This window comes from Notamacropus eugenii, chromosome 4 (assembly GCF_028372415.1).
Source record: "Notamacropus eugenii isolate mMacEug1 chromosome 4, mMacEug1.pri_v2, whole genome shotgun sequence".
NCBI lineage: Eukaryota > Metazoa > Chordata > Mammalia > Diprotodontia > Macropodidae > Notamacropus > Notamacropus eugenii.
The window spans coordinates 58,747,256-58,760,239 of record NC_092875.1 but is presented as its reverse complement, the minus strand read 5'-3'; the positions used below and the strand labels follow the sequence as shown (position 1 = coordinate 58,760,239).

Sequence of the window (12,984 nt, the reverse complement as noted above, 5' to 3'; positions counted from 1 at the left end):
TAAAGTATCACCTAAGTATTAGGTCTTTTATTTTATTTAAAGGTTAAACTGAAGAACAGGTTAACTCAGGGATACACAGTCAGGAAATGGTAGAAGAAGTGTAACCATGCATTCACACAACTGGTTCCATGCTCTATTCATCACATTGCACTGTTTATTGGGTAGGTTATGGGTAAACAGTTTGAATCTTACACTAGAGAAGATTCATTGAGAACCTTTTGTCACAGCAGTGAAATTGCAATGTGAGAAAGCCCAGGAGATTGTCTCAGAGTCACAAAGAGAGGCCTAACTTCTTGGTAAAGAGCATCCTCAGCGCTCCTTTCATATCATTGTTCCTTAGGCTATAGATGAAAGGGTTCAGCATGGGGGTGACAGCAGTGTACATTATGGCTGATGCTGTGTCCTGCTGTGCTGTGTGGGTAGATGTTGGGTTAAAGTACACTCCAATGATTGTCCCATAGAAGAGACAAACTACAGTGAGATGAGAGCCACAGGTAGAGAACACTTTATATTTACCATGAGCTGATGAGATCCTCAGCACAGCCACAAAAATTTGAATGTAGGAGATTAGAATGCCAATGAATGGAATTACAGCTGTTGCTCCTCCCATTATGTGCAACACCAAGTCATTGATGAAGGTATCTGAGCAGGCCAATCTTATCACCACGTTGAGGTCACAGAAGAAATGATGGATTTCAGTGTGGTCCCAGAATGAGAGTTGGGTCAGAAGAATAGTATGTGTCACAGCATTAACAGAAGCCCAAAACCAGCACACTGCTACCAGAAGAACACAGACCTTTGGGGTCAAGATCATGGAATAATGGAGTGGGGCACAGATAGCCACATAGCGGTCATAGGCCATGACAGTGAGAAGGACACTGTCTACCACCCCAAACCAAATGAAGAAGAATACTTGTGCCAAGCAACTGATGTAAAGAATTGCTTTGTTCCCAGATATATAATTAACTAACACCTTGGGGATGATGGTGGAGGTGAAGCAGATGTCAACCAGGGACAAGTTACTAAGGAAGAAATACATGGGGGTGTGGAGACGTGAGTCTGTCCTTATGGCCAGAATGATGAGCAAATTCCCCAGTCCTGTGATAAGATACATAAGCAGGAAAAGAAGGAACACGAGCTTCTCGTGCTCTGGCTGGTCTGAAAGGCCCAGAAGGATGAATTCAGAGACTTTTGAATGATTTTCCTTTTCCATGGATCTGTTGGGAAACACATGTGGACAGAATGAAATAACAATTTAAAACAGCTCTTTCAAAGGTGATTTGAGATTTTTTTCGATTAAAATTAGTGATGCTAGAATTAGAGTTAGAAATAGTGGAAAAATCGTGGAAAAATATTTGCACTGAAGAAATTATCCAAGCTAATGGACTATACTGGAAAATATCAACGAAATCAAGAAAAGATTCCCATGAATAATGATTGACAAGTGGCAAAAGAATAAACAAACATTTTTCTAGAAAGGCAAATTTTAAATAAGCACATGAAATAATGCTCCAAGTCTCTGACAATAATAGAAATGTGAATGAGAAGAGTTATTAGTTCTCACTTCACACTGAAAATGGTAAAGATGACAAAAGATAAGAATGTTCAGTGCTGGTGGTTCTGTGGGAAGATAGGCATGGTTATGTGCTTTTTGCAGAGCTCTGAAGTGACCCAAATGTGTTAATTTTGATTTCAGAACTGTACAAGCTATTTGACTAAACTGTTCATTTCCTTTATCTCAGAGATCCCAGTACTGGGCATGTATCCTAGGGAAGGCAAAGGCTACAATAAAGATAATAAACACACCCCTCAAAATCACAACAACATCTTCTATAGTGCAAATGCCTGAAACCAAAGTAGATAAATGACGACTGATCCTGCAAGTTTGTTCTTATTTTGTCTTCCTCTATGGAGTACCTCCTTAATAATTTTCCCTTAATTTTATAGATCAGAACATCAAGGAACAACAATCATACTGCTAGAAAGTAAGAGAAGAAGAATTAAAACCAGACAGGCAGACAACTGATTCTATGCTCTATCATGTCAGACTGCTTTGTGTACAGGTCAAGAGGTGAAAACAATGAATTTCACGCTAGGAAACAGTCATTGGAAAAATGGGGAGCTAATGAAGCTCATTAGAAACAGAGATGTCATGAGACCAATTTTTTTATAAAAGTATAACTTTAGATTCTAGATAAAAATAATGCATGAACCATCAGTCTAGGGTTATAATTTATTGATTTATCTTATTTTTATTCATCGAAAGCCCGTGTTCAGTCTGGAAAGGTGGAGTGAAAATACCTGTATTGGTCACAGAATGTGTGTCTAATGTTTAAGTACAAGACAATTTGAGTTGAGAGAATTTCCTCACCAGATTGTGCACAGGATGATGTTTTTTAATCAGAGCACCACTCAAATGAAGCAATCAAGGAAATATAATCTACATTAGAGGAGGGAGTGTTAAATACATGAGGTGATAGATCCTTAAAGTGCTGTAGTAAGCACAGGAGTTTAAGGCTTATTCAATCATCTCTATAATTTTGACCTCAGCATTTTATTTTTCTTAGGGTAGTGCCATTTACCTGCTTTCTTAACAGTATTTTTCCACAGATTCATGTTAGTTACACTGTAATCCTTGGTAAAACCAACAAATATGGTTTTTGAGAGTAAAAATTGGGTTGAGGTATTTCAAACTTATGAGAATGTTAATAGTCTGGGACATTACTAAGTGGTTTAGGAATATATGCATAGAGAATATCATAGAAGTGAGAAAGCAGAGGACCTGAACACATATGGACAAGGATACATACGTATATTGTAGGTGAGAATTGATTTTCTGCTTTCCAAAAAGATCTTGCAAATACTGTTTTTATTGTTTTGCATTTTGTTGTTACAGTATGAGATACTCCCAGAACTAGTAGGAAAAATAGGCCAGGAAGCATAAGAACAGTACAGAAACAATAATCCACAGGAGACATTAACCTAAAAGTGAGCCCATAGCCAAGTTAAGACCATGGCCTCAGAGGTCTATAAAAACGCACAAAGTCTAGAAGAGGAGCAAGATAAATCCTTTTAATAGAATGTACCTTTTAAATTGTATCACTGAGACTTGGTGGGGAGAGACTCAAGGCTAAAATTACTTTGTTAAGGTATATCTCATACAAAAGGACAAAAAAATAAAGAAATTGATGGTCAGGTAGTGCAAGGTATTTGGACAATATACTTATGGAAGGAAATCTAGGAAACAGATGGGAGGAGCAAGGTGGATTCAATTATTAATCCTATCTGGATGGTTATCAAATCGTCTTATCATCCCTAACCTTTCTCTGAATCTCCAGTGTCCCATCTACATCTGCCAACATTCTTGAACTGGATGCCCCCTTTTTTGTTTAGTTGTTTCAGTTGTGTCTGACTCTTCTTGATCCCATTTTGGAGTTTCTTTGCATAGATACTGATATGGTTTGCTATTTCTTTCTCCAGTTCATTTTACAGATGAAGAAGATTTAGCAAACAGGGTTAAGGGACTTACACAGCTAGTAAGTGTTTGAGACCAGATATCTTACACTCAGCATGTCCAATACTGAACTCATTATCTTCTCTCTCTCTAACCCCCTTTTCTTCTAAGCTTCTTTATTACTGTGGCAAGTACCACCATCCTCCCAGTCACCATTCCTCACTCTCAGCCCACTCCAACCCACTTAAATCTTTTTGCCAAATCCTATCAATTTTAACTTTGTGATGTCTCCCTTATATACCTCCTTCTTCACTGTGATGTTGCTCTCATGATGTTGGAAGCTCTCCTCTCCTCACATCTGGATTATTGCATTAGACTCATCATTGGTCTTCATGACATGAGTCTCTTCTCACTCCACTTCATTCTCCACTCAGCCATCAAATTGATCTTCCTTAAGTGTCAGAATAACCATGACACCCCTGTATTAGAGAAATCCAATGACTTCCTGTTATTTCTGGAATCAAATGTAAAATCCTCTATTTCATTTTCAAAGTTCTTTATAAACTAGTCCCCTCCTACTTTTTCAGTCTTCTTACACCTTATTTCCTTATATTCTCCATTTTGTGATCCGATGACTTTGACCTCTTTGCTATTCTTTACAAAGATACTTCTTGCTCTGATTTTGGGCATTTTCACTGGTCGTCCCTCATGCCATTTTCTATGTCCTCAATTCCATCTTCTAGTTTTCCTACATTCTTTCAAGTCTTGGTTTAAATAATATCACAGGTTCAACCATACAGTTCACTCACACTTGAATAGAAATTCCCTCTAGAATATTCTCATAAATGATCATGTCACCTCCACTTAAAAACCTTCGGAGATAGGGAACCCACCATATCTGAAAGGGGATTATGCCATTGTATTAAAATCTTGTCCACATCTCTCCTTGCTGTCCACATTAATTGTTTGAAAGACTGCAAATGCTTTCCTAAAATATAAATGAACTAAGTCAGTTGTTTTTCACAGGAATTGACTCCAGGTCTTTCCAGTTCCAAGCCCAGGGATCAGTTCATTAGACTACACCAACTATAACTTGCTAATTTGAGTTGGGAAGGAGAAAGTCTTTCACTGTTCCTGTAAGCAACTAGACATATGAAAGATAATTATATTGTGGCCTAAGGGTGTTTTGGGGAGTGAGGTAAGAGGAGATTCTGAAAGTGACAATTTTTGTTTCCCTGTTTGGAAATCAGATTCCTGTCTAAGTTTCAAGATTTAAGAAACTGAGTCCTCTTTTATAGGAGAAAGAGTATTGGAATGGAACTGAAGAGTTCTAGATTCTAACCACAGATCTTCCACTAATAGCTTCTGTGGCTCGAATCAGCTTTTGCTTCCAGTAGCTGAGTTTTCGCAAATTATTCTTTAGGTCCTTTCTGTGCCTGACGGTCCATTGTGCTAGGTCTCATTCATTTCTAAATCCCCTGATCTTTGGAAAAATATAGACTCAGAACTCACTGACTCACCTTACAAATGGTACAACTAAGTTAAACAACAGGTTAAATTTCACATCCATGTCTTTGCTCTTTGGAGACCAATTAGCATGGTACATTTAGTCCTATGCATCTCTGACATTCTATGGACTAAGTTCCTTTTCAATCTGAACATTTTATATTCTTAGGTCTTCTCTAGCCCTATTCATATTTTAAATCCTTTCTGCCTTTGAAATCTCTGGTCTATGTGCCAACCACTTACCCAGTTTCACATTCTTCATTCTCAAATAAACTTTAGCAATACATTTCTGAAATTTTTTGAGGCACATTCATATTACTTTGTGTGAGATTGAACTTCAAATGAATACAAAGTGACATTTGTCTATGCATATACTTGTTTGTTTGGCCTGGTTGTTCTCCTCTGTTCTTGAATCACCAAGCTGTTGCCTTCCTGGGTCCCTACTTTAAGATAAGTTTCAAATAGTTAAGTAGCTGAAGCTATGGACTCTTAAGTGTGGGCAAGGAAACTAGGTCTAGAATGCATTTGACTTGATACCCAGAAAGATGTTCATATTCATGACAATATAGCATTCTCTCTTTCCTTTTGTGTTATTCTTCTTTCCTCTTTTGTGGATGAAGAGAAAAGTAGGTTGAATTTTGCCTTTTAGAAAATAACACCTTCTTGCAGGAAGGTATTTGTGAGAGTAAAAGTCATGCCACTGACATATTTCCTAGTCTATCTGTTCTTCCTGACATACATGAGTGTCCATGTCCCACCAATGTGCCTTTGCACTGCCTGTACCCCATGCCATAAATGTTCTCCTTTCTCACCTCTGCCTGTGGGAATTCCCTATTTCTTTGCAAGTTCAGCCTGACAACTTTTTATGTGCAACCTCTCCTGATGTGTTGAGCAGCTAGCTCAGTTGGTTTTCTCCTTCCTCCCTCACACCACTTTTCACTTATTTTGATTCAGTCTGTAAATGCTTACAAATGTCCATGTCACCTACTCAATTATAATGAAAATTCCTTGAGGGCAGGGTATATTGCCCTTTTGCATTGGGTTCCCAGCAATTTGCACATTACCTGTCACATAAAAGCTGCTTAATAAACATTGCCAGAGAGATTGACTCTGAGGTCCTTCTCACTTCTAAATTTGGTTTCTAAAAAAATATTTTCCTGTCCTACTCCATCCACCATTTTTTCTAAGTTCTAAAGTTCCTTTCAACATTAATATTCTATGAACTATGTGAATGTCATCTTGGACTCTGCTATTATATCTCCTACATTCTAAAGTCAGTCACAGTTTTAACATTTTATGCTCAAACTTTTCAGTCAGTCAGTCAGTCAGTGAGTGTTTATGACTACCTGACAGGCTCTGTGCTAAGCACTGGGGATACAAAGGCAAAGAACTATCTCTGATTGCAGGGTCCTTGTACTCTAATGGGGCAGACAACATCCAGACAACACTGTGCAAACCGGATATATACAGGATCAATTTGGGGAGTTTCAGTGGACAGGCAGCAAGATTAAGGAGGACTGGAAAAGATTTCTTCTAGAAGAAAGGACTTTTGCTGAGCCTTGAAGCCAGCTACAGAAACTGGGAGGTGGAGATGAGATCGGAGAGAGTTCCAGGCATGGGGACCAGCCATGTAAAATGATTATATTCAGAGAGAGTTCTATGTGAAGAGAAGCAGGAAGGTCAGTGTCACTAGATATCAGAGTATCTGCAGAGGTGGAGGATGTATGAAGCTGTGAAAGCTAGAAAAGTTTGAAATTATGAATGGCTTCAAAAGCCAAGGAGATTTTATGTTTGATCTCAAAACCAACTGAGATCCACTTGAAAAAGTTATGATGTTGTCCAACGTTTACCTTAGGAAGAGCAGTTTGACAGCTGAGCGGAAGATGAACCAGAGTGACGAAAGACTTAAGACAGGGAGACTAACCAGCAGTTTGTTTTCAGTCCATTGGAGCTCTGACGTGCTATGTTCTAAGTTCTCTTTGGGTTAGAATACTTAATATTTTAACATCTCCTGTATCCCTATTCAAAATTTAAGTCCATTTTGTCTTTGAAATCCAATGTTCTATGTCCTAATGACTCTTCTAGTTCTCACATTCCACTTTCTCAAGTTTGTTTAGCAGTAAGTTCCTGAGATTCTTTGATCCACATCTGCAACATTACTTTGAGTGAGACTGACCTTCAAATGAACAGAAACTACCCTGTGCCTATGCACTTGCTTGCTTCTTTGGCCTGGATCTTCTCTTCTGTTCTTGAAGGAACAAGTTATTACCTTTCCTGGGTCCCTACTGACAGAGAAGTTTCAAGCAGATGACTAGCCCAAGGTGTATGTTCTTCTAGGAGGAAGAAGGCTTGAGGCTGACTGAGGGGTGATGTACAAGAGAGTAGGAATCTGTTCTGTTTTCTAGGAATGATGCATGAGTATCATCATATGTAGTTTACAGGGCGTTCCTGGACCCAGGTCTCCAATTCCCTGAGCCCCTTGTTAGAGGCAAACTCTATGTAATTGTCCACACCACTCTGGACTCTGCTTCCTTTGGGGAAGGAGTTGACCTAAGTTTTAAACTTTATTTCCACCACACTGCTCTCCTAGCAACATTAGGATTTCCTTGTGTTTCTAGTTCTCTTCCAGGAAAGGGATTTAGATCTCAGAGCACAGAAAGTTTGAACTGATACATGTCTTAGCACAGAAATATCAGTGGTGGGCAAGTCTTCAGACATAGAATTTATGTAACTTCCATGACAGAGTCTCATTTGGGGCACATCAGATGATCACAGATCTATCCCTGGAAGGAACCTCAGAGACCATTCATTTAGTCCAAATTATCCATTTCATAATTGATGAAACTGAATTTTAGGTTTAGTGATGTGCCCAAGTTTAACCAGACATAGCCCAGAAAGAGCCTTTTATATCATGCTACTTAATGTCAAAATCAGTAAACTTTTCCTTGAATCTCACTCTCCTGAAGTCATGTGCAAGGAACACTAGGAGCCTGGTTGCACTTTCATCTTTTTACTTTTTCAGTTCATTCTTCTCAGCCACATAAACTGAGAATTTCTCTCTTTCACAACCATCCAACTCTGGTATAGTGATGAACTTCCCTTCTCAGGGAACAGATTCACAAGAGCTGATAATGTGGGCTGATGGGATCATAGATTTAGGGTTGAAAGGAATGTTAGAGTGATCATTTTATAACTGAGGAAGTTAAGCTGTAGAGAAGTTGTAGGATTGTCTAAGGTCACATAGTTGACAACTATAAGATTTTTGTTTCAAATCCTGGTCTTCTGAGTCTAAATCCTGCATATTTAGAACGCATATCAGAGTTTGTAAAATATATAATTATCAGTAATTATTAACTTTCTCCCAGAGACCTTTCCAATCTTATTTACATATAGGTTATTTTTTCTTATTGGTGTTCTGTTTCATGGCTTCTTTCTGTCTCTGAACCACGTGAATTTCTAATATTGTTTTTTTATTATTATGGTATTTGTTTTCAGTATTCTAAAATCACTTTCCTATATCTTAGACATTTTTCTCCTCCCTCTCCCTGTTGCCCCTCAACTCTCTACTCCCTCCCTAAGGTGGCATATAGTTCTACATAGGTTTTACACATACATTCCCATTAAATACATTTTCACTTTAATCCTGTCACATAGAAGAATCAAAATGAATGGGAGAGATCATAAAACAAACCAAAATGTAACACAAAAGGAAATGATCTGCTTTATTCTGTGATCAAATTCCATAGTTCTTTCTCTGGGTGTGAAAGGCATTTTGCCTTAAGGAATTATTTAAGTACTTACATTGCAATGAAGCACTAAGTCTACCAGAAAAATTCTTCTCACACTGTGGTCGGTGATGTGTACAAAGTTCTCCTGGTTCTGCTCCTTTCACTCAGCATCAGTTCATATAAGTCTTTTCCGGCCTCTCTGAAGTCTTCTTCTTCATCATTTCTTATAGCACAACAGTATTCCATTACATTCATATACCACAATTTATTCAGCCACTCCCCCCTTGATGGGCATCCCCTTGATTTCCAGTTTTTGACCACCACAAAGAGAGCTACTATAAAGATTTTTGTACATATGGGACCCTTTCCCATTTTTATTATCTCTTGGAGATACAGTCCTATAAATGGTATTGCTGGGTCAAAGGGTATGCACATTTTTGTAGCCCTTTGGGCTTAGTTCCAAATTGCTCTCCAGAGTGGTTAGATCAGCTCACACATCCACCAACAATGAGTTAGTATTCCAATTCTCCCACATCTTTTCCAACATTTATCATCATTCTGTTTTGTCATGTTAGCAAATATGATAGGTGTGATGTGGTATCTCAGAGTTGTTTTGATTTGCATCTCTCTAATCAATGGTGATTTAGACCATTTTTTTATATGACTATAAATAGCTTTAACTTCTTCCTCTGAAAATTGCCTGTCCATATCCTTTGACCATTTATCAATTGGGTAATGACTTGAATTCTTGTACATTTGACTCAGTTCTCTATATATTTTAGAAATGAAGCTCTTTTCACAGACACTAGTTGCAAAAATTCTTTCCCAGTTTTCTGCTTCCCTCCAATTCTTGGTTGCATTGGGTTTGTTTGTGCAAAACCTTTTCAATTTTATGTAATCAAAATTATCCATTTTGTATTTGATAATTTGTTCTATGTCTTAGTTAGTCAAAAATTCTTCCCTTCTCCATAAATCTGATAAATACACTATTCCTTGCTCCACTTAATTGTTTATAGTATCAATCTTTATACCTAGATCATGTACCCATTTGAAGGTTTTTCTCATGTATGGTGTCAGGCATTGGTCTATGCCTAGTTTCTGCCACACTGTTATCCAGTTTTCCCAGCAATTTTTGTTGAACAGTGAGTTCTTAACCTTGAAGCTGGGGTCATTGGGTTTTTCAAATTGTAGATTGCTATATTCATTGACTACTGTGTTTTGACTGCCTAAAGTATTCCATTGATCTATCCCTCTATTTCTTAGCCAGTATCTAGTGATTTTGTTGACTGCTGCTTTATAATACAATTTGAGATCTGGTGTCACTAGGTAACCTTCTCTAGTATTTCTTTTCATTAATTCCCTTGATATTCTGGACCTTTTGTTCTTCCAAATGAATTTTGATATTATTTTTTCTAGCTCTAGAACTTTCTGGTAGTTTGATTGGTGTGGCACTGAATAAGCAAATTAATTTAGGTAGAATTGTCATTTCTTATTATATTAGCTCAGTCTACCCACAAGCATCTGATGCTTTTTCCAGTTACTTAGATCTGATTCTATTTGTGCGAAGAGCATTTTGTAATTGTGTTTATATAGTCCCTGTGTTTATTTTGGCAGGTAGATTCCCAAATATTTTATAATGTCTACCCTAACTTTAAGTGGAATTTCTTTTTTATATCTCTTGCTGTTGGACTTTGTTAATAATATATAGAAATGCAGATGATTTATGTGGGTTTATTTTGTAACCGGCAACTTTGCCAAAGTTGTTTATTATTTCAAATAGTTTTTTATTTGGTGCTCTAGGATTCTCTAAGTATATTTTAATGTCCTTGGCAAAGAGTGATAACTTAGTTTCTTCTTTGCCTTTTCTGATTCCTTCAATTTCTTTTTCTTCTCTTATTGCTAAAGCTAACATTTCTACTACCATATTGAATAATAGTGGCGATAATGGACATTCTTGTTTCACCACTGATCTTGTTGAAAGTATATCTAACTTATCCCCCCTACATGTAATGCTTGCTGATAGTTTTAGTTAGATACTACTTATTATTTTAAAGAAGGCTCCATTTATTCCTATGTTCTCCTGTGTTTTCAATAAGAACGGGTGTTGTATTTTGTCAAATGGTTTAACTGCATCTATTGAGATAATCACATGGTTTCTGTTAGTTTTGTTGTTGATATGATCAATAAATGCTGATAGTTTTCCTAATACTGAGCTAGTTCTGCATTCCTGTTATAAATGTCACCTGATCACAAGGTATTATTCTCATAATAAGCTGCTGCAATCTTTTTGGTAATATCTTATTTAACATTTTTGTGTCTATATTCATTAGGAAAATTGGTCTATAATTTTCTTTCTCTGTTTTGGTGCTTCTCTGTTGAGGTATCAGAGCTATATTTGCATCATAAAAAAATTTTGCAGGGTTCTTCCTTCACCAATTTCCCCAAATAGTCTATATAGTATTGGAATTAACTGTTATTGAAATTCCATTGATAGCATTCACTTGCGAATCCATCCGGCCCTGGAGATTTTTTCCTAGGGAGTTCATTGATGGCTTGTTCAATTACTTTTTCTGAGATGGAGTTATTTAAATACTCAACTTCCTCTTCTGTTAATTTGGGCAATTTATATTTTTTAAAAATGTTCATCCATTTCACATAGATTGTCAAATTTATGGGCATAGAGTTGGGCAAAGTAATTTCTAATTATTGTTTTAATTTCCTCTTCACTGGAGGTGAGTTCACCCTTTTCATTTTTGATGCAGGTAACTGGGCTTTCTTCTTTTTTTTAATCAAAATGAACAAAGCTTTATCAATTTCATTTTTTTCCCCCCAAAACGAACTCTTAGTTTTATTAATTGGTCCAATAGTTTTCTTAATTTCAGTTTTACTAATCTCTCCTGTGACTTTCAGTATTTCTAATTTGGCATTTAGTTGAGGATTTTCAATTTGTTCTTTTCTAGCTTTTTCAGCTGCATGCCCAATTCATTGATCTCTTTTTTCTCTGTTTTATTCATGTAAACTTTCAATGATGCAAAACTTCCCCTAAGAAATGCTTTACCTGAATTTCATAAGTTTTTGGAGGTTGTCTCAATATTTTCACTCTCTTGGATAAAATTATTGATTGTTTATATGATTTGTTGTCTAATTCAAACATTCTATTTTTAAAAAAAATTTAATTGTTTTCAGTTTTCAACAGTCATTTCCATAAGTTTTAAATTTGTTCCTCCTTTTCCCCCACTCCTTCCTTGAGACAACCTGCCATCTTATATGAGTTCTACACATGCATTCTTATTATACACATTTTAATATTAGTCACGTTGCATAGAAGAATTAAAATGAATTGGAGAAATCATGAGAAAAGCAAAAGAAAACATAACTCTAGAAAATAGTCAGCTTCATTCTGTGTACTGATTCCATAGATTTTTCTCTGAATGTGACCCACTCATTCTTTAGTTTTAGATTATTTAGTTTTCAATGAATTTTTGGTCTATCTGTCCATGGTCCTTCATTACATGTAGTTTTTATTGTATCATGATCTGAAAAGGATGCATTGAGTATCTACCTTTCTGCACTGGATTGTGAAGTTTTTATGCCCTAGTACATGGTCAATTTTCCATGTATGTTCCATGTGCCACTGAGAAAAAGGCATATTCCTTTCCATCCCCATTCAGTTTTCTCTACTGATCTATCATATCTACCTTATCCAGAATTCTACTCACCTCCTTAACTTCTTTCTTGTTTACTTTGAGGTTAGAATTATCAGGTTATAGAGGGGGAGGTTGCAGTCCCTCACTAGTTCAGTTTTGCTTTCTGTTTCTTCCTGTAACTCCCTTAACTTCTCCTCTAAGAACTTTGATAGTATACCACTTGATGTATAGCAATGCCATTGCTTCATTGTCTATGATGCCTTTTATCAGGGTATAGTTTCCATCCTCATCTCTTTTGATTAGGTTTTGTTGTGCTTTTGCTTTGTCTGAGATTAGAATTGCTACCCCTATTTTCTTTTTTACATCAGCTGAAGCATAATATATTCTGCTCCAACCTTTTACCTCTACCCTGTGTGTATCCTCCTGTTTCAAATGTGTTTCTTGTAAACAACATATTGTAGGATTATGTTTTTTTAAATTTATTCTCCTATCCACCTCTGTTTTATGTTTGAGGTCATCCCATTCATGTTTACAGTTATAATCATTATCTGTGTCTTTCTCTCCATCCTATTCCTTCCTCTGTTTATGCTTTTATTTCTCCCTTCTCCTTTCCCCTCCTCAAAAGAGTTTTACTTTAGACCACCACCTC

At 36.7% G+C, this 12,984-nt stretch overlaps 1 protein-coding gene across 1 annotated transcript; it reads right to left on the bottom strand.

Annotated features, from left to right (window-relative positions):
- Window positions 1-3,933, bottom strand: LOC140499588 (olfactory receptor 1f45-like). The gene is made up of 2 exons (XM_072601211.1): window positions 3,756-3,933; window positions 1-1,217 (listed from the first exon to the last, which is right to left on the bottom strand). The coding sequence occupies exon 2, from the start codon at window positions 1,211-1,213 to the stop codon at window positions 272-274; it is 942 nt and encodes a 313-aa protein (XP_072457312.1). The 5' UTR covers window positions 1,214-1,217; window positions 3,756-3,933; the 3' UTR covers window positions 1-271.
- Between the last annotated feature and the right edge of the window lie 9,051 nt (window positions 3,934-12,984).